The 24,743-nt window shown below is 37.9% G+C and overlaps 1 protein-coding gene across 1 annotated transcript in view; it reads right to left on the bottom strand.

The window, feature by feature from the left end:
* Window positions 1–24,743, bottom strand: part of cachd1 (cache domain containing 1) — a 79,500-nt gene that overhangs the window by 10,911 nt on the left and 43,846 nt on the right. Inside the window, exons 4-21 of the mRNA XM_014470562.2 lie at window positions 20,247–20,353; window positions 15,878–16,004; window positions 14,380–14,524; window positions 14,048–14,264; window positions 13,799–13,948; window positions 10,570–10,833; window positions 8,814–8,963; window positions 8,324–8,447; window positions 8,072–8,189; window positions 5,665–5,833; window positions 5,438–5,580; window positions 4,551–4,732; window positions 3,464–3,574; window positions 2,508–2,630; window positions 1,900–1,999; window positions 1,008–1,124; window positions 519–679; window positions 194–280 (exon numbers count right to left, since the gene is read on the bottom strand). Coding sequence (XP_014326048.1) covers window positions 194–280; window positions 519–679; window positions 1,008–1,124; window positions 1,900–1,999; window positions 2,508–2,630; window positions 3,464–3,574; window positions 4,551–4,732; window positions 5,438–5,580; window positions 5,665–5,833; window positions 8,072–8,189; window positions 8,324–8,447; window positions 8,814–8,963; window positions 10,570–10,833; window positions 13,799–13,948; window positions 14,048–14,264; window positions 14,380–14,524; window positions 15,878–16,004; window positions 20,247–20,353 — 2,595 coding nt within the window. The remainder of the gene's footprint in view (window positions 1–193; window positions 281–518; window positions 680–1,007; window positions 1,125–1,899; window positions 2,000–2,507; window positions 2,631–3,463; window positions 3,575–4,550; window positions 4,733–5,437; window positions 5,581–5,664; window positions 5,834–8,071; window positions 8,190–8,323; window positions 8,448–8,813; window positions 8,964–10,569; window positions 10,834–13,798; window positions 13,949–14,047; window positions 14,265–14,379; window positions 14,525–15,877; window positions 16,005–20,246; window positions 20,354–24,743) is intronic.

The raw sequence follows: 24,743 nt of genomic DNA, 5'->3' as shown, positions 1-24,743 counted from the left end.
TTCTGGACTCCCACTCCTCTACCTTCACACCCAATCCTGAGTCCAAATTACTCTGCAGGTTCCAAGCTGCTTGTTCAGCATTTGGTTTCATCACCAAACTCTCATCTGTTGCTCACTTTCTCTGTTGTCATCCATAAAACAAACTTGTGTTTAGACCTGTGGTAGTAAGACTTGCTTCATTTGTGTGACTGACCTGTTCTCAGCATTGGTGAGGTTGCCTGTGCACTCATTGACCTCCAGAGGGCACTCACATGGACACTCACACTCATTCTGCTCCATCCTGCATAAGGAAGCAGACCAATCAGTTTCAAAGTAAATAAAGAATATTATCATTGTCCCTTAGAGTTTAAATACATCTGTTTTAATAAAGATGTACTTAAACATACATCTTTTGGCAGAATATTTCTTCTGCCTGGGAACTATATTTTAGTTCTGATGCTACATAATCTGTAAAAACTTAAATAAGCTACTATTTTATTCTTTTTTCTAAAGAAAAATAATTTTCTATCAGCAACCACCTGTGGCAGTTGAGGCAGAGGCGGTCCACCGTGCTGCAGGCGCAGAAAGCCAGCGAGTCACATGTCTCATTGACAATGCCAGCAAATGCATTGGTGCCAGGGATTCTAGTCAGGCGATACTTGGAGCAATGGCTGCCATGGACGAGGTTTGTGAGGTCTCCCTGAGTGAGGAAGAGAGACGATGAAACCTATGTTAACCAACCAGTTCACCATTTATGTCTTAATATGCTTTTTAATTTGGCCAGTTAACTCAGATCAGATTTGACTTATTTTTAAAGAAACATGGTTTAGGTTTTTTGCTATATACAGTATATATATATATATATATATATGAAAATAAGATTGTGTTACAAAGCTTAACTTTAACCATGAATTGGGAATAGTGAATTTGCAGTACTGAATACCACCACAAGATGGCAGTGCAATACTGCATGATGCATTAGGATTGTCTTTTGGAGTCGTCTTCTGATCCATTGGTTTCTGCCTTACCACTATGCTGGTGTTGAACTTGTAGAAGCGCTGCACTGTCCGGTCGCTGAAGCTGTTGCAAAGATTTTTCTTGACAAAGTTTGGATGGTTCAGGATGTCATTGGCCACGAGTGGCTCCTAAAATAAAACACAAACAAACAAACAAGGAGAATGTTAATTTATAATTGCATATAAGTTACTCTTTGCAAAATAAAAAAATCTTTATACACTTTAAATGCAGTTTGCTCATTTATTTTGTTTTCCTGATTTAATACCCAAATATGAAAGGCAGTTTTTACTGAGATTACAATAAGAAAGTGGCTCTAACTTGATAACTGAAAAGGTCATTTTGCCCTATAGTAAATTAAATATAAAGACATTGCAAGGATGGAAGATCATTTGGTATAAGTTGCTTTGCCTGGATACGTAACTTCATCTTAATTTAAACAGTAAATATATTTTATAGACCTTAAGCCTGTAAGTGCTGAAAATGCGAAATATAAATGCTGCATAATCTGCATTTTCTTTGTTTTTTAAAGCAAATTAGTAATCTTAAGAGTCCTTTGTATAAAAATAGAAATTCAATACTAAATGTGGATGATGTGTAATCAAAGTTTGAAACAGTAGTTGGACAACTTATGCACAGGACACATTCTGTTTATCATCCTGAATGGATGGGTTGCGGCTCATTGGTCAAAAACAGAAAAAGTTTGGAATCTATGCAGAAAAATTAGTTGAGGCAGGGCAGACAGCTTTACCAGACCACTGAGGCGACCTCAAATGTTTGTGACCATAAAGTTATTGAAAGTAGAACATTCTCTATCTTTAAAGTGGTTTAACTGTTTCTGTGTACTCTGTAAGTACAAAGGCCTGCCTAATTGAAACTAACTTAATATACATCTCAACCTTTTACCTTGTGAGTGATGTGCTGTTGTTCTGCTGGGGCGTGACCCTTTGGGTCAATGAGGGTTGGGTGAGCAACCAGGTATCCTCTGTCCTCCATTATAAAGCACCTGAATTACAGAACAAGTATAAGTAACAACTTCAAATAGAATACAAGATACAATTTCCTCCCTTTCCGTTCAACAACAGCCTTCTTTTAACTGAATGTTTTGGCTCCATTCTACTTCTGACTGCTTCTCAAATATTTTGTCACATGCAGCTTCTTCCTGTTGCAACTCCCTTAAAAACTAAAGCTCTTTTACATGGCTTATAAAATCAAAAAAGAACAGGGGGTTTGGGTGGAGAGTTGGGGAGTAAAGAAATGGATGTGGATGAGAGATCAAAAGAAAGAAGATGAATAAAGTTATGGGGTACTGATGCAGGACTCCCTCAGGACTGCTGATAATCAGCTTATTTCTTCTTCCCGATCTCTGTTGTCTTCTCTGTCTCTCAGCAACTTTTGTTCTTCCCCAGTGAAACATGAATGTTGTAAGCTTGCAAAGACTTCCAGGGGGAGCAGAGGGGGGAAAAAAGGGGAATTATCTGCAAGGACGAGTGAAAAATCTACCCACTTCCTACCTGATCTTATGGCCTTTATCCTGGTTGCAGATGGGCAGCAGATCCAGCAGGACCTTATAGAAGTAGCGAAGAGTAAAGTCTATACCCATCACTGCAACTGCATACCCAGGGGCCATCTGAGAGCTGCAGGCAGAGCAGAAAAAGAAAAAAATAGTCATGTTGAAAGAAAAAAAACAAAAGCTGGGAAAATGAAAATTCTCTCAGCTATTCCGCAAGTAGTCCAACTTTTATACAGATCTTTGTAAAACAAGGTTAAATTAAGCACCAAAAAACATATAATTTTGAAATCTGTCTCAGTCTAACATACTGTTTGTTACACTCACTGACCAATTCAACTACAAAACATAACCCTGCCTTATCACACACCCTTAAACTGTGTGTTTATTTCTATCCAGAATACTTGAAGGGGCTGTGATAAACAGTTTGGATTGTGGCGCTGTAAGAAACCCGATGGCCATGATGCTCTGTTGTATTTTAGGCTCACTGACTTAGAAATAAACATTCTAATCTCTGCCCAGGACTCCTTTTAGACATTTTAAATCTCTTCTGAACCAGCGACCTGACATATTTCCATTTCTCTCCTTTTTCCCCCTACTACTGTGTAGCAATACACTGTTTTGCCTGATAGTACTTTACAAGAGAAGAATTAATGATAATTACAACAGAACATGGATCATTTTCCTCATTGAAAAGCAATGAAAGAGTCAGTTTCAGTATCTTGTCATTTGTGTCAAATTATTTCCTGTTTTCAGAGATAGCTGGGTCTCAATGAAATGACCCCCAGGATAAAATTCTTGCAGATCCCTCACAACAGTGGCTCTATTGAGCAGATACTAAAAAGGCTCAAACATAATGGTCAATAGTTAAAAGCTTAATGGGGGTGACTCTCATAAATCTAGAGGAAACAGACCAGACATTCCATTCACTAATATTAAACTATAACCATTTTATTTTACCTGGAGGCATGAATAGTGTGGCTGATGGTGACGACGTATCCTGAGCCGCCAACATCTAGATAGGGACCGGTGAAGGTGATGAGGCCAGGGTTAGCCACAGCATGCTGGTACCTGTACGATACACTCAGAGGGTTACCCATGACAATCATTTCCGTTTTTTCTCAAAGAGGGAAATGATTGGAGCAAATTGGATTAATCAAAGTAAACAACAGTTACTACCGTAATAACGTTCACAAAGTGAGATCCATATATAGATTTACTACATGCAGAGAGGTTTCGAGTATTTATTTTGAGTAATTGTTGATAATGGTTTAGAGCTACTGAAAACAAAAAATTGTGTTTCTTAGAGCATTTAATCACATAAGACTAAATAATTAAGTCACATGTAGGTTGACTGTGTTTTCGTTGAAGCATTGGATTTGCTCATTTTTGTGAGGTTAGCTAGCAGTACTATTAATACAATGACAATATTTTTTCCCTTATTATCTGTATTTTATCATGGGTACAGCACACTGTGTGCTATGCACAGTTAACTACCGTGATTTTCATATAATTTTATGAGTTCCTGCTGTTTTGAATTAAAATTCGATGGTCAGAATTCCTGCTACAGAGGTTCTCCACGTGTTATTTCCAAACAAACATAACTTTAAAGAAAGATGTGCTTTTTTGGAAAAAAAAATTGTTTTTCATTGTTTTGACTTTTTATGCAATTTAATAGTGTAATAATACGTTTTTAAGCACTTTGTACATGTTCTGGTTTTCGCTAGTTAAGTCTTATAAAGTTGTGAACTGTAAAATTGATATTATATCCATATAAAAAGCCACATTAGTAATGTGCTTATGTGAGTTATTATTCAGAAAACATTAAATTTGACAGTAACTGACTTAATAATAGGAAAAAAAACAGTTCAAACTTCATAAAAGTAACTTTACCAGACTGAAGCTATGAATATCAAACATTTGTTTCTCTTTAACAGGAGCAAACTGCAGAACTATTCTGGATCACCTTCGCAGCCCAAAAACAAAACTCCAAACACCTTTAACGTCATCTTGCCCTCCTTTTCAAACCCACCAAAGTAAACCTCACCATTGTCTGCGGGTCGGGTCGAACGCTTTGTCCATCAGCGATCCTGGGTAAATCCGGAGCACCCCGCTGGGCGTTGCTATGTAACGGCGCACAATGTAGCAGTTGAGGCTACTCATTTCCATTAGTGTCATCCACTCATCCGTAACATGACTGGTTGCCATAACCTCGTTCCTGACAGAGGACTGTGGAGGGGAAAAGAAGGAGGGATGAAAGATGAGAGAGGATGGAGAGAAACAGCAGGGGTTGAAGAAACTTGGATTCATTTTGTGTGTTTTTGCCTTGAATGCAAGTTGTGAAAACTTTTTGCAATGTTTGGCTTGAGAACAAAATGACTAAAAAATGAATGACATTTTTTAGTCATTTTGTGAATAGCAATCATGAGGTGTCATTAGGGGAAATAAATCTCACTGATTAATCGCTAAGCCTGGAAAAATACCATCTCAGAACCATTCCGAGACAAACCTCCGAGTTTGAAAGGGGTGATGAGGTCACTGGAGGGGGTCTTTAAGACTAGCCTGGGAATCTGCACTGAGACTCAGCTTTGGACTTCCAACTCCCCCCAGGAAAGGAATGCACACAGAATGCCAAAACCTTTGTGGGAGTTTATCCCCTTCCTCTTAAAGTTGCAGACCATCTTTACAACTTCTGAAATTTTACCTGCAGAATTATTTAAAAACAAGGTTGGCCAAAAAACACCTATTAAAGCACAGTCCTCCACAAAACATGACAGAGTTAAGTTGAAGTTTAGGATGCAAGTGTCATAACAGGAGGAAGAGATGTAAAAAGGCCTCCAGTCCGACCTCAGGCTGGGAGTGCCCCATGTGTTTGTTAGGTAAATAAATGACCTTTTTATGTGTGAATGTTGTGTGTTTTAAAGGCTTGTGTACCTTGAGGCCTGGGTTGGCAATAAGCCTGGTGTTATCACTGAGGTAGGCCGTGTAGTGCTCCACCATCCGCTTCGTCTCCGGCTGACTGAGATGTTCATATGGAGAGGAGAAGCTACCAGCAGACAGCATCACTGTGGGGGATTCTGGGAAATAGGCAGAAGGACAGTAATGTTAGAGAGCTAAGTAAGATTATAATAAAGGTCTGTTGAATTTAGAGTTGTCCGTACCAACAGTGGCGAGCTGCTTGAAGTGCAGGCAGGAGCTGGGTTGGCCCAACAGGTCTAAGCGATGGTACAATAGCTTAGAGCTGGGTGCCGTGTTCAGGTTCTTCAGCTGCTTCACTGGGATCTCTGGCTGGATGTACACGATGCACAGAATAAAAGATGTGTCCTGGACCTGAGGGATAAAAGAAGAGAGCTTATTGGATGCTTTTATGACTCCTTTGTTACTGTAAATGAGTCTAGTTGGACACACCCAATAACTGTCAAAAGACATTCTCTTTTGAATGTCTTTTGATTAAAACAAATTAAAAACAAGTTGTATAACCATGACTTTTGATTCTGTAATATCCTTTTAAAGAAATGTACCAAACAGTGGAAGTCTACAACATGGAGAAAGAGTTACACTTTGGTATGAATAATTCCTTTATTTGAAAAATTTTCCTGCAACTGATTATACAAGACGAATTATTTTGCAATTCAAGATTTCCAGAATCCTATTTGGCAACTCAATGCTTTTCCAGGCTCAGATTTCTCAATTCACCTATCTGCCTTTATGACAACTAAATATTTAAACAAAAAACATTTATCGTGTTGAGTTTCATTATCCGTTTTGTATAAATCATAAGAATACCACAAAGTTGAACTTGGGTAATGAAATAAAAGTCTAATTTACAGGGGTTTTTTTTTTACATTTAAACTAATTTGGACCAGCACTTCTCAATAGATGAAGTAATTATTCTGCACTAAATACAGATTATTTAAAGACATGTTAGTAATATTTCATATCTTTGTTATGAAACATCAAAGATATTAAACAACAGCTCAGAGCTTTGTTTTGCATCTCAACCAGTTAAGAAACCACAGGTTTAATTTCAAACCCTAATTTAAGATGGGCTTTGAATTAGTTTTACAATGGATTCTCAGTCAGTAAATCCAAAACCAGAACAACCAAGGTCTGGTAAAAATGCAAATCATGATGTTGCAAATATAAAATAAAAGATTTCATTTAAACATAATCAATATATAATTTTATGTAGTGGATCATTTAAAAAAGGTAAAAGTCTAAAAACAACTGTATTTCCCTGACATCTCAAGACCATTTTTCAATTTTGATATTTTTGTACTCAGGACTTTAGTGATCACAATGTGTACCCAACTTGGGAATGTTTCATGCATTTTCTATAATTTCCTATATTTCCTACCATTAGAAAACAATATTTTCTAATGGTAGAAAATATAGTTATGTGACTCCCATAAAGACCAATTAGAAGGTCACTGCAATCTATTTTGGGTTGCTCACAGGTCATAACTGGCCAAATTTGAGGAGTTTAGAACCACAATCAGTTAAACAAAGGTGTACTGTAAAATATCCAGAAAACAATATATAGTTAAATCCAAAATGTGAACATTTGCATATAAACATATAAATACTTAAACAACTGATAAGTAATGGTTAAGTGAAATGGAGATAAAAATGAGCAAAAATGGCAAACTGATTGAGAACTGGAAAAAACATAAAAGCTACATCCCCCAATTTTTTAAATTAAGACAATTTTGGAGATGCTCTACTGTGTATCTTAATTCATCTTCACATACACAGGTGAGCAATTATTTATGCTTCCAAATAAATCTGAAGCTTTAAAATCCTTGTGTTCAGCATTCCTGTTTTTAAAGACAAGCTCAACTTTACAGTGCCAGAGATTTATGGCTGCAGGAGAGCATAAATGTGTCCCTTTCAAAAACAGATCTTAAATTAACCCTTCATTGTTTGACTATCGCTGCATTTGTTACTTAAAATCAGGCAGTAATACAAGTGTCATACAGATCCAAACTGTTCTCAACACCATCTCTTCAAATAAATCTGCATCTCAATCCACCTGGATATTATTAGCAGTGCAAAACGGGGCGACCTTTGTGGGAAACAAAACTCTCTTCTCAAATGATGTTTTTGTAGGCAGGTTCAGTGATGTTCTGCCTCTGGAAAGCCCATTAAAACCCTGCAGCACTGCCAAACTCATGTCAAATGTGACTTGTTTGAACGCTTGTTCTTGTTTGGAAAGAATAACCCAAATGTCAGAAAGCATTTAAAAAGAAGCAAAAGTGACATGCTGAAATTAAAGATGATTCTTCTGCTTCTGCCAAAACGTCTAAGTGGTGTCATGGTGATGTGGCCGTCCTGTTGCAATTTGTTCCGAACATTCAACCCAGATTCAGACAGGTTCTGGGTGTTGGGGCTTAATGGGTTTTGTTACACTAAAACTAATTTAAGACGGTGAAGGATGAGCGCATAAATCTTGGCAGGACTTTAGAGCGCAGTGCAGTGACAATAATGTACTTCAGATGTGGAGTTAAACATGAATAAATCGGATGTGTTTTCAGTGGTTATTGGACCGCACACCGACTGAAAACCTACCAGTTTCCAGGCATAGCTGACATTGTATGCATCTTTGCTGTTGTCCCTCAGCCGGTTTGTGTGCCAGGAAAGGGAAGAGTTGACGGGCACAGCAATGATCTGACTGCCTAAAGGGAGGCTGCACAAACAGAACAATCAAAAGATTAGTGTAAAAATTTGACCAAAATCTTCCTGCTTGTACAGCCATGCCTTGAGCAATTTGAGCTACTGCTCTCTTTGTCACTTTTCAAATAGTTGTTGATGTTCCCTCACCTGAGGATGTTGTGTCGGACAACAGGGAATCCTGGGATGTTCTCGTAGTGGATAATATCAGTATGCAGGGGCGGCTCTGTCATTAGGTATGGTCTGGTCAAAGATGGATGCATCAAGGTGTAACCTTTCAAGATCAAATGCAAGATTAAAACAGTGGAACTGTATTTGTTCTATGTTTTTATTTAAATAGTCAAAGACTACAGGCAGAAATCCATTAGGAGATCATATGGTGCCCAGATTTTCTGCTTTATTGGTTCTGAAAACATATTGGCCGATGAGAAACAAAAAATTCCAAACTTTTTCCAATCAGTGAATGCACCACACTAAAAGCTTCCTAACTGCACTGAAAGCAATCAGTGCAATCCAATAAAAACCTCACTAATGTTTCACTTGTCTGCCAAACAGACATGCTTGAAAGAGTTGGAGATCAAGATTGGCTCAATATTTCGCATGACTCAGACGTGATTTTGCTGTATGTGCCTCTATGTACCTTTGTTGTCAATGAGAAATGTATAAGAAGCCAGTGAGTCTTGGTAGTAGGTGACATCCTCGAGGATGTAAGCCAGGTTCACATCCACTCCGACCACACCGAGGAGCAGGTTACCGAAGTAACAGGGCCGGCTCACAGTCATGATGAAGCCTGGAGGAGATGCAACAGGTACATGAGGCAGCTGGTGGGTCTTCAAAAGACATTTCTATTCTAGATGCTCTTTTCTTTTTTAACCATGTTGAAACACATCACAATTTACCAGCCATCAAGCAATATTGTTATAGTTTGAGAAAAATAAATTTCTTAGGAGTACATAATGGTTTTCTAGTCATACTGAACACCTAAAGTTCTACACACAAGCCACATTCACATACATGGACACAGTTAAGTTAGATTTACGTGCCTTGCCCAAGGGAACAACACATGGATAGGAAGGAAGCTGAAATCCAAACCTCAGCTTCCTGACTGCAAGATGGCTACCCTTTTCTATTGTCCCAAACAGCCCAAAAGGCTCCGAATTAGTAAAACTTGTGTCACACAACAGCGTAGTTAGTAAATCATTACTATGATTTATGATTTTTAACAGCAAATAAAGGTTTTTGTTATGCTAATTTGTAGTTTTAAAACAGGTTTTTAAAAGCAAAAACATGTCGTTCTCCACACATTTACAGCTATAAGAGATGAGTACAGTATCTTAAAATAAATTCAGATTTTACTGAAGTAGAATATTTTCATACTGAAACCCAACCTTTAATTTCAGTACAACTTGGTTATAAGAAAATTTACTAGAGCAACAAATATTGATGCTTCCGATACTTTATCTATCAAAGTGAAGCATTTGTAATCTATTCTTTTCTTTTTTAACTAAGTCAGGGGAGGGATCCAGGAAATTTTAATGACTAAACCATGACTTCCTGTTTCTCTGACTTAATAATATTAAGCAGCACAGAGGCCCCTTTTCCATAACCGCTCTTCACTGAAGTGAAGCAGATGCATACTGATTTTCACATATTAGAAAACTGCAAAACTTAACTCCTTTCATTAAGAAAGACACTACACAAAAAGTTTAATGAAACAGAATTTGTGACAAGACTGGTGAGTTTTTCTTACATCATGAGCAGCAGGTATAGAGGTAAAAACATCCCCAAAGCTCACTGTTTTCTGTTGAATGTAAAAATCCTGCCTCTTTAAGGTACCAGCTGCACTTTTAAAGTCAGATTTTGTTCATCTAATTTTTAAATTAAGAATAATAAAATCAACACATTGAATTTGTTACAGTGAAAAAACCACCTGGTTCAAATTCTATCTGAAAAAATATCCTATTAAGCTCCTTTTGCTATCCAATTACTAATTGGATAGCATTTGTTAATTTTTTAGCTGCAGATGCATATTTTGCTACAAATGATCAAGTGTTCACTAAAAATATGCTTTTTGTATTTTAGGCAATAAAATGTTCACTTTCTCATTTAAAGAGGAATATTTTTTTTATTTGCATTTGTATTTAAATGCATTTCTTATATTCTATGAAAGGGTTTAAGTGGTTAAATAAAACATCAGCAGATTGTTCCAATTTTGTTACCTGATGATTGATTAATTATCAGAATATTAGAACAATTGATTACTAAAAGAATCCTTAGCTGCAGCTATACTTGATATGGACCAATTAAATCCTGATTAATGCATTTCTATATTTAAATGGTCAAGTATGAAAGATGCTGGAGTTTTCCGTCATTCCAAGCCGGTCCCCACCACTCACCATCCCCCATGGGGTCGGCGTAGGGCAGGCTGAAGCGCACCAAGTCAATCATGCGGTTGGGCAGGTTGATGTAGAAGCGTCCCACTGATGTTTCCAGGTTGCTCAGCTGGTTCAGCACCATCATGCTGCCCTTCACCACCGGCATCATGGGGGCTCCGGCCGATCCGCGCTCCCTTTCCAACGCTCGGTCGACGCCGTACTTGACGGAATTCTGTTCGGCGAGGTCTCTGAGGAAGGCCAGCTCCTTCAAGCCCGTGACTCCCTCTGGGGAAGGAAATGGGTAGAGGAAGAGAAACTGAGCAACAACATGACAATAAAAGTCAATTCTGAACCAATATCATAAACAAACCTTGGGTTCATGGCTTGACATGCCTGTTAACTCGGTAACCAACCAACCAACCAAAATTGGCTTTCACATATGACTGAAGTCTTGCAAAAATATTCATACCTGGTAAGTTTAACATTTCTACCAGGTTATAACCAGAAATTTTTAGGTATTTTATTGGGATTTTAGTCCAGACGTAGGACAAAAATTAAAGTGGAAGAAAAATTACAGGTGGTTTAAATTCTTCCAGTTCCCTTGTGGTTTATCTGTACAATTTTAAAGTTTATTAGTCTTTGAGAGAGCAAATTTGTATTATTATTCCATTATTAATACATTACTTGAAAATTATCTCAAACGACCCTGTTACTGTTTATCGCAATAATTTCTGGGACAATTTATCATCCATTAAAATTCCTTATGGTGACTTGCCTATTGACGAATCATTTATTAACCATGGAACACATAATATTGATTGTTGAAAGAGAACGGCAAGATTGTCAAATTGTAAATAATAAAAAAAAAGCAGAATGAATTCCAGTGGAATATGTTCTGGTCACTTAAGATTGAACTTTGAACACCCTGAGTCCCATGCCCGTTGTGAAATTTAGTGGTGGCAGCATCATGCGCTGGGGATCCACAGCAGAACACAAATGTAAGACACACTTTGCACATTTCTATGTGCAAACAATGTTGTTTTTGTTTTTTTTAAATCACTTAGAAACCCATAAAACACTTCCGACTTCTCACATTTTCTTAGTGGAAAGTCAAAAGCAGTGTTTACAAATTTTTGAACTTTTTTTCTGCATCTGCATCAGGAATTTATTTTAATACATTCAGGCCCCGACTTGACAAGCTTGACTTGAGCCATCCCAAGCTCCCTCCAAGCCCAGCTGTCGTCTGTCAACTCCAACACCATGACATAAATAAATATGCCAATACTTAAAACATAAACATGCAGAACAGAGACAGCAAAGCACACTTTTGACTTTATCTTAACAGGCTTCACAAGGTCATTCAACCATTCAATGGATGGATGGATGGATGGATGACAAGCCCCCACAGCTGTCACCTGGAACATTTGGCATCCCACATGCCGTCGGGAAGGACAGAGTCGAGCGTCTGCCAGCGTCCAATCACTGAACGGATTACAGTGGGATCTCTTTTTTAATGCCATGGCTCTGCTCGTTTGATCACCCTGCTGGACCGCAGAGTGGAGGCGATGGGTGGCAGCGTCAAACGGACTCCAGGAGGAAAATCTGCTGACAGCTCAGGCTGAGCAGAAATACCTGCAGTTTTCATTTGCAGGGGATTTTATGCTCCAATATTCCCCAAAAATATTTGATCTGAAGGGAGAAAATTTTTTCTTTCTTTTTATTTTTTACATCTGATTAAGAATTGAGTTTACAAAACAATGGACTGCATAGGCCAATGCTTTTTGCAACTTGTCACACACACACACACACACACACACACCCACAGTGAAACACACAACTGTGCAGTGTAGTGCCGGTGAGACTGCTGATCTCCTTCAACAATCAGCACTTCACATTTGGCAGGAGATGGAGCAAAAAAAGAAATAAATAAATAAAAAAAATAAAGACACCCCTCTTCCCAGCCCATCCACAAGCCGAGCCTTTCAGAGTCGTGCAACAGCATCAGCAACGAAACAAATGTTTTTCCGAATATGCAATTCTAATACACCAGGAGAACGAGAGATTTCTGCATCCTTTTCATCATCTCTCTTTAAAGAGCCAAGGTCCTCTGTCAGTCACACACGTCCAGGCAGCGGCACGGCCCTTTGAAGTCTTGCTCTCCCCCTTTCTCTTAGATGTACCTCATTTCCATTCTCCGATGCAAAAATGATTTGTATTAATGGTGGCCTAATGCATGCACAGAAGGGGTGGGTTAGTGCGCCCTGCGGAGGGAGGTGGGAATTAGAGGAGGCAGATGGAAAGACAAAGACACTGAAAACGGAGAGAAAGAAGAATACAGACCTCAGACTCAACACAGATAAACAAGAAACAGTCAAATGTTTCAGAGCATCTTTGTAACCTCCAGGCTTATTTTGAGAACATATAAAAGGAGATGGGGTATTAAAAAAATGAACAAAACTTCTCATTTTCCAACAGCAACATAGTGAACTTATTAAAGGTATAAAAAATGTTCCCCATAACTGACTAGATTTCACAGCAACAACTCAATTCCCCTCAAAATGAGCCAAAAAGCTGATGTAAGAGCGCTTCAGATTGTTGAAATGCATCAAACAGCTTTAGGGCCAAACTAGTTTTTTAAGTGGTGAGGCAGATGGAGTCACACAAGGAATCTAACTATTGCAAGCCTTTATTCTTGGTACCATGCAACCAAATATGTTTTATAATTCAAAAATAGTTGGTAAAGATGAGATAATATAAATGTTTTCTTCTCCTTGAATGTGCAATAAAATGACATAAAAATAAGTAAACAAATGATCTGTGAAAACACCTGGTAGAAAAAGAAATTGTGACAATTGTTATTCTATCAATAGCTGACAAAAAAAGAAAAAAAAAGGATTAATAACGTAACTAAGTAACCAAATAATCTGTGAAAGCTTCAGGTGGAAATTCTTTTTAATTATTTTACCGATAGTTGGTTCTATTCTAACACTATCAATGTGAAATAAAAAAAGGTTCAAAGAAAATAAAGAGAATCTATAACATATATAAAACAACAAATGATTTGTGAGAACACCTGGTAGCAGAAGAAGTTAATTTGGTAGAAACACGCACATGATGATCCATCCATTTTTATTATTTCTCTTTCTCTTTTCATCAACTTATTCTACTATCATTTTTGTAAAGCACTTTGGTGCAGTTTTAAACCTGTTTTTAAAAGTGCTACATAAATAAATTTGACATCGACACCTACCGTTCATAAGAGCATAAGTGAGGATCATGACAGAGTTGTTGAGGTGTCGGTTCTCCTCTCTGACCACGCTGAGCGTCGCTCTCTTCTCCAGCTCGGACGATTCTCGAGACGTAACGCCAGATGAAAGGTAGATGATGACCATATCTGTAGCTAGTGCGTGACATGAAACATTTAATGATTAAAGGGCTCAGGGAATCTCATGTCACACATGCAAAAGAGCAAGAGTTGGAAAGTTTTGTCTGGACTTACTGGAGCTCTGCTTGCTGAGGCTGCTGGTGTTGCGGAGCAGCTGGAAAGCCTTCTGGAAGCCAACTGCATGCTGCGTGGCTCCATTAGAGGCCTTGATATTAGAGATGAAGGTGCTCATCTTCCTCTTAGTCTCGCTAGTGGCCGGAGACAGCAGGCTCTTGTAACACTGGTCCAGAGAGCAGGAGCGGACCGCCTCTGCCACAGACAGGATGGAGATCTGCAGAGGGACAAGGCAATTTCACCTAAATGGATGAACTTCCTGATCTTTCAAAGCAACCTGTAAATAATCGTTTCCTAATCAATCGGAGAAACGTCTGCTTCCTTTTACAAACCTTATCGTGTTCGTCGATGGAATTAAGGATCACAAGAGCAGAATCACGGGCGATCTGAAGCTGTGAATCTGTTATAGACGCTCCATGGTCGACCATCACCACAATGTGTTTGGATTGTGGACGCACTGCAGAGACATACACAGGCCTGGAACAAGAACACAAAAACTCAAAGTGAGGCACCGGTCAGTCCGCTCCAGTCCAGTCCAGTCCAATCCAGTCCACCAGGTACCTAACATTCTACATCACCCCCAGATTTTTCTGGATTGAAAATTTTAATGAGCTCTGTCAATTTTCTGATCATTTGGGTGCAAACCAAGGTCATACTACTGTCTGATGTTTTCTAAAGTTTGAGATTTAGGGTTAAATTTTCTCCAGAAAAGCCCAATTGTCCACACAAACCAGACGGGCAAGACTGTCGTCAAGACAGTTGTTCACCAGATAGTTACAGATACACCCCTGAAAGACCCTAAGCCACCAAAAAGAAGCTGGCAAGTCAAAGAATGAAGTATCCACATAACAATGGAAAATGGAAAAAGGTAAACACACAAGTTGCAAAAATAGGGGAAATTATACAAGACATTGACTAGCTTGAGTGTGTGTGTATCCAGAAAACAATCTATTTTTATAAAATATTTGAATTAAGTTCATTATGCACTTTGTGTGTGATGAATCTATTATTAATGAGTTTCACTTTTTGATGCAACTTGAACAACCTCTAATTGTTGCACTAGGAAAGTCAACCTGTTATCACTTTGAAAGTAATAAAAGAGGAAACTTTTAATTTGGGAAATCAGATTAGTGCATCCGATGAGTTCAATTATTTATCCTGAACCAATAAAACCGTTGGGTTGGAACTAAAATGTTTGCAATCCATAGTTTGACATGTCGATGGTTGTATGTTGTAAGCAGAATGGGACGTGGACGGGGATTCAAAGCCACTGTGTGTGGTCTGCTGGACAAGAAAACACGTACAGTGGTACAGGGTGGGGGGTTCAGCTCACAAAGCCTTATTCACAACCGAAGCTGGCCAACCAACATCCTTTCTCCCCATGGCCGAACGCCAAGTTGCTAATACAAACTGCGATGAGAAAAATCAAGTGAAGATGCAAAGTACATAAGGAATAAAGTGAAAGATATAGTCACGTCAGGGTTTATAAAAAGAAAAAGGAAAAAAAAAACAGACTTGGGGTGTGAAATTCCATCAGTCTGTAGTGGCACAGAGGCACATTCTTGCTAAAGGCATGTATGGTCATGAAGTACAAGGGCGGCATGCCATGAGCATGCCCTCTGGGCCACCCTACAGCAACCAGCAGAGGAGGGGGCAGTGGGTTGAAGGGTGCATGGGGGTGATGAAAACGAAGGCAACAACATGGCAGATAGATCCAACTGTCACGTGTGTGTAGAGCGGGAAACAATTTCATTATCTGCTTAAAATAATAGTCCCTAAATACATTTTAAAAATGTAACTATTTTAAGAGAGAGAAGGGGCGATATGTACCGGCTGCGATGTTCGTAGTTTCCTTTGCAGTGGAACTTGTGGGCGGGGAAGACGGTAAAGATGCCCTCCTCTGAGCTGAAATACTGCCACTTTATCCCTGGGTTGGACTTCAGGTTGTCTGCCAACACTGCACATAAGATGGAAGACAAAAAAATGGTGATTATACAAATTCAGCAGGCTGATGACATGTGGAGGTGCCTAGGAGAAACAAACACATGAAAAGATTTTCAAAGTGAAACCAACATCCCAAACACACCTTTGAGAGAAGTGTTCAGTACTGCTCAGGTTCAGTTAAATGTGTTAAATATGTGGATCACATAACAAAATGACAATCTAAAACAAGCTCATAAAATGTCAACTCTTTCCAAAAAAGGTACCACTCAAGACTTGAGGTAGTTAGTGGAAAAAGATCTGGTCAATTCGACTCATTATGGAAGATTCAGATATTTAATCAGAAGAAAGTAAAGTTTGAAAATGCAAATAATTTTCCATTCTTGCATAATAAAGTTCCAGATTTACCAGACTTCAGAAAAACAGCTTTATGTACCGTTTTCGTAAATTTCTACCCATAAAAAAAATTCTGTTATACATAGCAGTGGGCAAATAACTTTTATTCTTTTTCCAATCATGACTATCATGATAAACTCCATTGGCAGATCTTTCTCAAATACAAAAATATCCCAATCCAGTCTATTGACACTAGTCACTAAAGTTCTGGAACAAGCACAACAATATAGGCCTTACTTAGACCCCAATTTAGTGATGACTCGTTACTACCAATTCGTTCACTGCCTTTGTATTTCCATCTAAAAACCAACTGCCCACCAACTCTTTTGGGTTCGAAGTCTGGCAAAATAGAAGGTGATTATTTATATATATATATACATATAAATATATAAAAAGTTGGAAAATAGCTGCAAAAGCTTAAAGCTAATAAAATATAAAAATGCAAACATCAGGTCAAATGACCAAATCCTATCCTAAGAGACCATTTCAAAAGATGCACTGACTGAAGTAGCAAAACATAGTCGGTATATGACAAGAAAACAAATGACTTCATTTTCAAAAACCACATGAGGTCATTACTTGTTATTTGGGTAGTCTATTATGGTGAGTTAAACTATTTGCCCAGATGTTTAATGTTTGAGTTCGTAGCAATAATAAATATTCAATAAACATCCTGGAGGTCATTTGTAGCTTTGTGGAATTTGGTTTCCGTGACCTGGAAAAGGATTTCAATATGTTTATTCTTCTGTTAATTACTTCTACAATGACTGCCAGACACTCCAGAATCGTTCTCTGTCCACTCATTCAACAAACTCACAAATTTCTTAGCTTTGCCATAAAGAAGAAGGGTGATGTTTTAGTTGGGCATTAGAGAAAAAACAGTCTTTATTCAACCAAAAAACCATTGACTCCACTTCATCAAAAAAGAGAAGCCACTTAAACAGGTTCACCTAGAGTGTTGAACATTTCCCCTTTACTACCTCATTTGTCTCCTTAGTTCCTATAAACAGGAACCACTTTGTAGTGCTGGCAGTAGAAGAAGGCTTGTGAAGACAAATGGCTATCTACACCAAGAAATGGGGACCACATGACAACTACTTACTGCTACTTTAGCTTTCCCATCTCCTTTTATACACTGAGTCTACAAAACCACTGTAATTCCCTGTTGAGCCACCTGGTATTGGTGAAAAAACAGTCATCCTGTTGTGAATTTACACTTGATAGCTTGATTATGTTAAAGCTTTTGGGATGGTTGGTTATAGTACTGGATCTTAATGGGAGTCCATTCTTGTTTAGTTAGTAGAAAAAAAACTTGCTTCAAGACTTCTACCTTTTATAGAAAACTTTGCTGTCTGTTTTTATGTAAAACCAAAGTGAAATATTTCCCTTACTGCTTTCACTGTTTGTCTTACAGATCATTAAGTACAAAATTGCTTTGCTTTTCAAATACCAAATCCGATTGCATACAATAATACTTTAATGATGCCAAAAAAAGTCCAGAGAAATGAAGATAGTTTACAAAACCTTGTTCAAGTTTGAAAAGTATTCAGAGTTCAACAAAAAAAAAAAAAAAAAAAAAAAAAAAAAAAAGAGTCATTTTAGGAAATGTTGGTGGCCTACACAGAGATTTCCAGTCAATAAAGCTAGACATGCTAGATGAACTCCAAACTAATACAAAATGAAAAAAATGGGTACTACAGAAGCATCTGTCTGTGTTTTTCAAAACTATTGAAACCCTTTTACAGTAAAGGCTCCATCACACATAACGTAGCTTTACCTCTGCTCTTACCTCTATTGCTCTTGCATCCTCTTGAAGGGAAATTGAAATGTAACAATTTCAGTAGTGGGATATGTAAGCTTTAGTAATTTGAATTCAGCCTCAAAACTATGATCAGTCAATCATTATAGGCTGAGAGACTGGGCATGCATGCTGGAGCAACAATGTGACCAATAATGGAAGCAGAAAATATCTGACAGGTAGACAAAAATAGATGGAAAGCAAAGGGGTAGAATGGGAAATTGGGGATCTGAAGTTGGAAAAATTATACTGGAAGAAAGAAAAAGATAAAGGGGAAAAAGTAGATGGATCAAACTATTACTGTAATCAAACTGCACTCAGCCTCTCATCTCTCACCCACCTGCTGGTATAAAAACTAATTTCACCAATATCCACCATTGTTCCTGTCCTTCCAAAAGAAGAAGGAAAATGAAAGATAAAAAGGGAAGGGGGTTGGGGGAATCAACCCAGTCTAGATACAATTACTCCATTTCAATCAGTTCTCGCCCCTCCCTTCTTTCCCTTCATTCATCATTCTCTCCTCCTCAATTATTTCTTGTGTCCTTAGCCACGCCCTCCCTTCCCGCTATAGCAGCCTTGTTTAGACTAGGCTGAGACAAATGGGAGAGACTGAAAAGAGTGGCAATGAGGAGGTCAAGGAGGAGTTAGTGTGAGGGACGAGAAGAGGAGCAGGGAGGCCGAGGGGTAACTTGAACTCATTACGACTGGCCTTGTAAGGAAAATAAAGCCCCACCAATGATGATGTGTCAAAATTGGCAGGAACTAAAGATTTGTAGAGAGCTGTTACTAGTAAAAAAAAAAAAGAAAGAAAGATTTGAGCCAGAGTAGCAACAGAATGACAGATGTATAGTTTTGTTGAAATTCTTGCCCACTCCTGACAGAACTGGTGTGACTGAGTCAGATTTGCAGGTTGCCTTTGCTCTCTCATACCTCCTACAGCAAAAACCTCTACTATATGATGGTAGATGGGATCCGATTGCTTAGGATGGACTTTAATGCCAACTATTTATTATCGCTGTCAAACTGATCTAGTTAAAACAAACTCACCTTACTGAAGTTGTATCTAAAAATAGCTGAATACACAGAAAATTCTGGAAGCACAACCTGTTAAGAAAGTTTCAAGAGTTTAATTTAGCTAGTCCAGTATGTTAAAACAATAAACTGCAAGTAAAATAATCGACCAGTCTGGCAAAACAACCAGTCAAGGCTTAAAATCACACTCTTTTAGAATGCCTACACCTCGAGAATGACTGAGAAATCGGTGCGGAATGGAATCCATCAATTTAATCAGGGTCATAAAATTTAAATTTTTTTTCTAAAGAATGGTAAAATTAGTTTACAATGAGGAAGACTAAATTTCCAGGAAACAATTTGCAAATCGCAAAGATAACACTATTTATTCTTATAAATAAAGTTGCATGTTATGAGCATGTGTTGTTCAGAAAGTAAACTGAGTTACAGCGCTAAAGCGGAAAAGCCAGCTGTTTGAAAACTGGAGCTAAATGATAATTTTCCATTTTCCTCTGAGTCGGATCCAGACAGAACGTGTGCTACAAACACATATGTGAGCTTTACAAGGTCGTAATCTGTAGCTGGGCTCATGCAATCTGGAAACTCACTAAATGTGTTGTGGTGGCCGTCATAACGAGCAGTTTTCCACTGCTTTTACTAACCATCTCTTAAGAGGGCTTATTTTTTTGATGTCAAATAGAATTTAACTTGATGTCAAATTTGACATCAAGTTAAAAACCTGCAAACTAGAGTTCAAAGTAAAGTAAGTTTATTTGATGTTAAAGATAAAAGGTTGACAAAAATGATAATAGAAAAAAATGAAATGAACAGGCACAGAGAGAGTTTCAAAAGGCCTCTGAAAAGTGAATCTTTTATAGAGCTAACATCAACGTTCTTGACGATGTTAAACTTTCTGGAGCTGAGAAGGGAAAAAACTGGTAATATAGTCATGAAAACTTGCTTCAATGGGAATTGCAGTTCATGGCAGGCTAGCTTGCATACAAGAAATCCTCCTTGTGTCTCTCTGTACAGGAATAGGAGATCTAAACTAACCTGAGTTGAGGTCTCGTCCCGGGTTGAATGCTCTGCTGTTGACTGTGGGGGAAAGTCTGTCACAGCAGATGGTCTTCGACACGTTGGTATTGAAGTTTCCATCAAACCTGCAGACATGCAAAGAGGAAGCGGTTGAGAATTTACAGAAAATGGCCAATTGATTGTTGGTGAAACTGCAGATTTATCACTACAAACCAGATCTGCAAGTTTGATCACTCAGCTTTATACTATTCCTGCTTTTACTTAAACTATTTCCTAAGACGTAGAGGGATTTCATAAAGGGAAACAAGTGAAACCATGTTGGTCAAAAACCAAAATCAAACATCGGCTAAAAGTAATAGACTTTTCTTGTTTCATTACAGTGCAGTTAAGTTGCTAACTGTATTATCTGATGCCCAGAACATTTATTAAAGCAGATTTTATGACTCGTGAATAAAACTTTCCATGGAAAATGGCTCTCCAAATATCCCTAATACCCAGCTGCCTAAATAAATAAAGAACAAGCACCACTAAAAACTCATGCTAATCTGATGACTTAATTGTTAAAGTAAAATAATCCAATCTCAGTCATCCCCATATTTGCCTTGCAGCATACTGCACTTAACTTTAGATCAAGGTTAGTTACAACAAAACTCTCGCAATGATTTTTGTTTTGAGAGGCAACAACAAAAATCTTTTATTTTGAGATAAATGCAGTTCTAAGCAGCTATAAAAAGTTCAGCACAAATAACAGAGGCAGATGATGTTATACTAAATAATTCCAAAATTTGGGGGAATTTAATGATGCAACTGTGAAGAAAATACTTTGTTCTTATGGTTGATTCAAACCAAGAAGGGCTAACTCTGGTTTAGGATTTTCCTGAAGAAACATTCAAATTTGAGAAGAAATGGGAAGGTATTAGTTGTTACCCAGAGATAGTCTAGCATTAGCATTACTCACCATTTCAATAGAAGGTTATTTACAAAGAGATCCTGCTACATTTAACAGGTATTAGAACAAATAAAGCTGGTGATCCAAAAAACTATGTATTGGTCTAGATAAGAAAATTTGGGCCAATATTGATATCTGATATTAATATTGCTGCTATGACCAAAAACCAATATTTATTTCTATTATTATGTGTTGCAACACTATCACATATCCAAACAAATACAACATGGCCATTTTTTTTTTCTTTAGTGCTTTTGCTAAATTCAAAAACGTCTATAATTTGAAGTGCAGTTGGCACTTTAGCTTTAGCTTCTGCTAAATACTCTGATGCATCTCTTTAGCATTAGCAGGACTAATGTTTATGATTAGTGCTTTAAGATTAGTACAACTAACGTTTGAGTTTATGATTACCCCTCTATCTTCTTACATTGGATGAACTTTTGATAACATTATGAAGGTCTAACACACAAAACTAGGATCTGGCTTAAATAAATGGTTGCACAGAATAAGGATACAATGCAAGCTGGCAAACGATTCAGTTATGTAGAAAACCAGAAGCTTCCCTCTTTCTTCTGATCAACACAGCATTAGATATTGAAGTGGAAGTTTATTGTGACCTGTGCTGCTACACATCCTGACCGGCTGCCATACAAGAAAACAGATTACAACACGTAGAATGAGAATGTAACGTTCTTTTGTTGATAACCACATTACATCACTATATATTTACACTTTACATAGCTTACTTAGTACTTAAGTTTGAGAAACGTGACAAAAACAAAAGAATCTAAATTTAAGCAAGTAAGCTCTTGGAAAGTCACTATATAGTTAATCTAATTACTGTTGCAAAAAACATCATCTGGAAGGAATTGTTCAGATATAAAACCTTGGCTTATAATCAGTGGAATTTATACTATTAAACCCAAGTTTAACATTTTGCATTTTAGAAGATCACAGTTAGAAAATTGACTCAGTCTGTTGAGGAAACGTTATTATACCAATAGCATTTAATAACTCACAGATAAGTCCTTAATTCAACCATTGCATGTATTTCATGAAGAAAAGAAAGCAAGTGAAGGAGATCCAATTAAAAAAAAGAGATTCATGTATATTAGATTGTGTTGTCCACAGCACAATCTTTATCAGTTTGAGAGAGCACACAGAGCTAATGAGAAGACAAGGTCATACGGAAGTAAAGAGCTTCAGGCTTTGATGAAGAAATAAGTATAGACATTAGAAGGGGAAAAGAATAATAAAATAAAGTTGCATGCAAGAATAGAACTGACTGGATTTTGGTGTGCAGGGCATATGGTTTTACTTAAAAAGAGCTCAGTTTACTGCAAAGAAGAAAATTTCAGCAAGGGGGGGAAAAAAAAAATCACTTGTCTACACAGAATAATTTTCCCACACTGTTCCTGACAGCTTTTCGAAATGAGCTCTGGTGTGATTCGATTTATGTAGGTATGCAATATCTACTATAGAGCTGGGAACTCTTATAGAGCACTCTTTTGCTAATTGTAATGTCTCAGAGATTTCTGCAACAGGATGTGCCTGAGTTGATCAGGTGGTGGTGGAGAAGGTTGTCCTGCACTGCACCAAGCGTGGCCACTTTGACCCCTTCCTTCCTTCAGCTATACTATCCCCAAACATCCACAACCCATGTCTAGAAACCTACATTTTTGCACATGTGTCTCTTAGAGTTGCATCCCCAGTAGTGGTTATTTTAACTGATAGAAGTATTAATGCACAGATTGCATTTAAACCACTCATTAAGAACCCCATAATTCTTATTCACAATTCTTCTTCATCCCAGTCTGCAGGAGGGGGAGGGCACAAGGCAAAGTGAAATGTGTGCTAGATGTAAAAAATAAAAAAACCCAGCAGCTTTGAATTCAACATCAAAAAGCCGTATGTGAGGGAAGGGGAAAGCGGGAAGGAATGCAGTGAGTTTTAAGCATCTTAATTAGGCGATGGAATTGGTTTGGAGAAAAAAAGAAATGGGATTTAGCTCATCAGAAATGAAAAGATCACACAGAGTTTAGTTTAATAGAATAAATAAATAAAATATAGTCATATATGCAAAGTAGATGTGCAATGCATCAAATTATTCTCCAACTTGAGATGTATATCAATAATAAGATGTTGGAGAAACCATTGAAAGGGGCCAGAGAAAATATTTAAAACTTGCAGCATGAAGCAGAAAATCCCAAATAGAACAGCGCCTGGTGTTTTCAGCCGCTGCAAGCCACTCACTGTTTGTAGAATCTGTTACATTAAGCTGCACCCTGCAAAAGGAACCATGTATTTTCACAAAGCAGACAGTTCTGCTCTATTGAAAAAGCCCCATGAGAACAATTACCTTGAAGAGACTTGCTGCTGTGTGAGCTGCAGAGAGTAATACCATTTCTAATGTGTTTGCAATCCCTCTGCTGGTAAAGCAACCAACACGCTACCCATAGAATTGAAATGCTTGAAAAAAGCCTTTTATGTATCCCTGGATGATAAAGCGTCTCTACCGAAGAGGAATGTAAAGGCAAAATGCCGAATGGATTTAGGGGAAACTGGTGTGTAGCAGCATCTTCTGAAGAGGGGACTGGATGGCACTTCAGGAACGGGGTGTCCATTTTATATCTCTGCTATAGGGGATAAGAAATATCCAAAAGAAGTCGCTACATTCCAAACATACCAAACACTACTCTAGTACAGTGGTTCTCAAATGGGGGTACGCGTACCCCTGGGGGTACGTGGAGGTACTGCAGGGGGTACGTGAAGCTTTTCAAAATATCTTTAAAAAAATCAGTAGGCTCCTCATAATAAGTCTTGGGAAAAATTATTTTGTAAAAAGTTTGATAAAATATAAATGTGTGTTCATACACTGAATTTTATATTCAGTATTTACAGGGTATTTACAGTACTGTACCTCTTTTTTATTCCAAAAATGTTTTGCCCGTGTCAGGGGGTACTTGACTAAAATTATATTTTTAAGGGGGTACATCACTGAAAAAAGTTTGAGAACCACTGCTCTAGTACACTCCTACCATTTTAATTTTTTGTCATATTGCAGCCTCAAATTTCAGCGCAATTGACTGATATGTATGTGGCAGCGCAACACAAACTGTTATATCGCTGTGAAGTGGGAAGAAAATACCATATTTTCCGGACTATATAGCGAGATACCAATCTGCTATTAAGGACGCAGCCTTGAGTCTCCAACGCCGAACCATGGATTCATTCATGCCGAGCTTACGTGCAGCGGCTCTATTTCCCTCCTGTACTGCCAGATCGATACTCTTCAACTTAAGAACGGCATCTTTTTCTTCGTGTTGTTTCCATGATGAGAGGGTATGAGTTTGAAGAAATTTCTCCGTTGTGCCTGCTGCTAGCATGTGCTTGTACTAAATGAAAATGAGCGCTTTCTTCTTTTATTTCCAATTTTGACTTCCAATGACTCATTTCCTGCTAAAGAGCCCCCTAGTGATTGAAGAAAAATCCACAGAAAAGCCGCATGGTTCAAAGCGTGGGGAAAAAAGTAGCGGCTTGTAGTCCTAAAAACACGATAAATGTAT

Source organism: Xiphophorus maculatus, chromosome 9 (genome assembly GCF_002775205.1).
Source record: "Xiphophorus maculatus strain JP 163 A chromosome 9, X_maculatus-5.0-male, whole genome shotgun sequence".
Classification (NCBI taxonomy): domain Eukaryota; kingdom Metazoa; phylum Chordata; class Actinopteri; order Cyprinodontiformes; family Poeciliidae; genus Xiphophorus; species Xiphophorus maculatus.
This window is presented reverse-complemented; position numbering and strand designations above follow the sequence as displayed.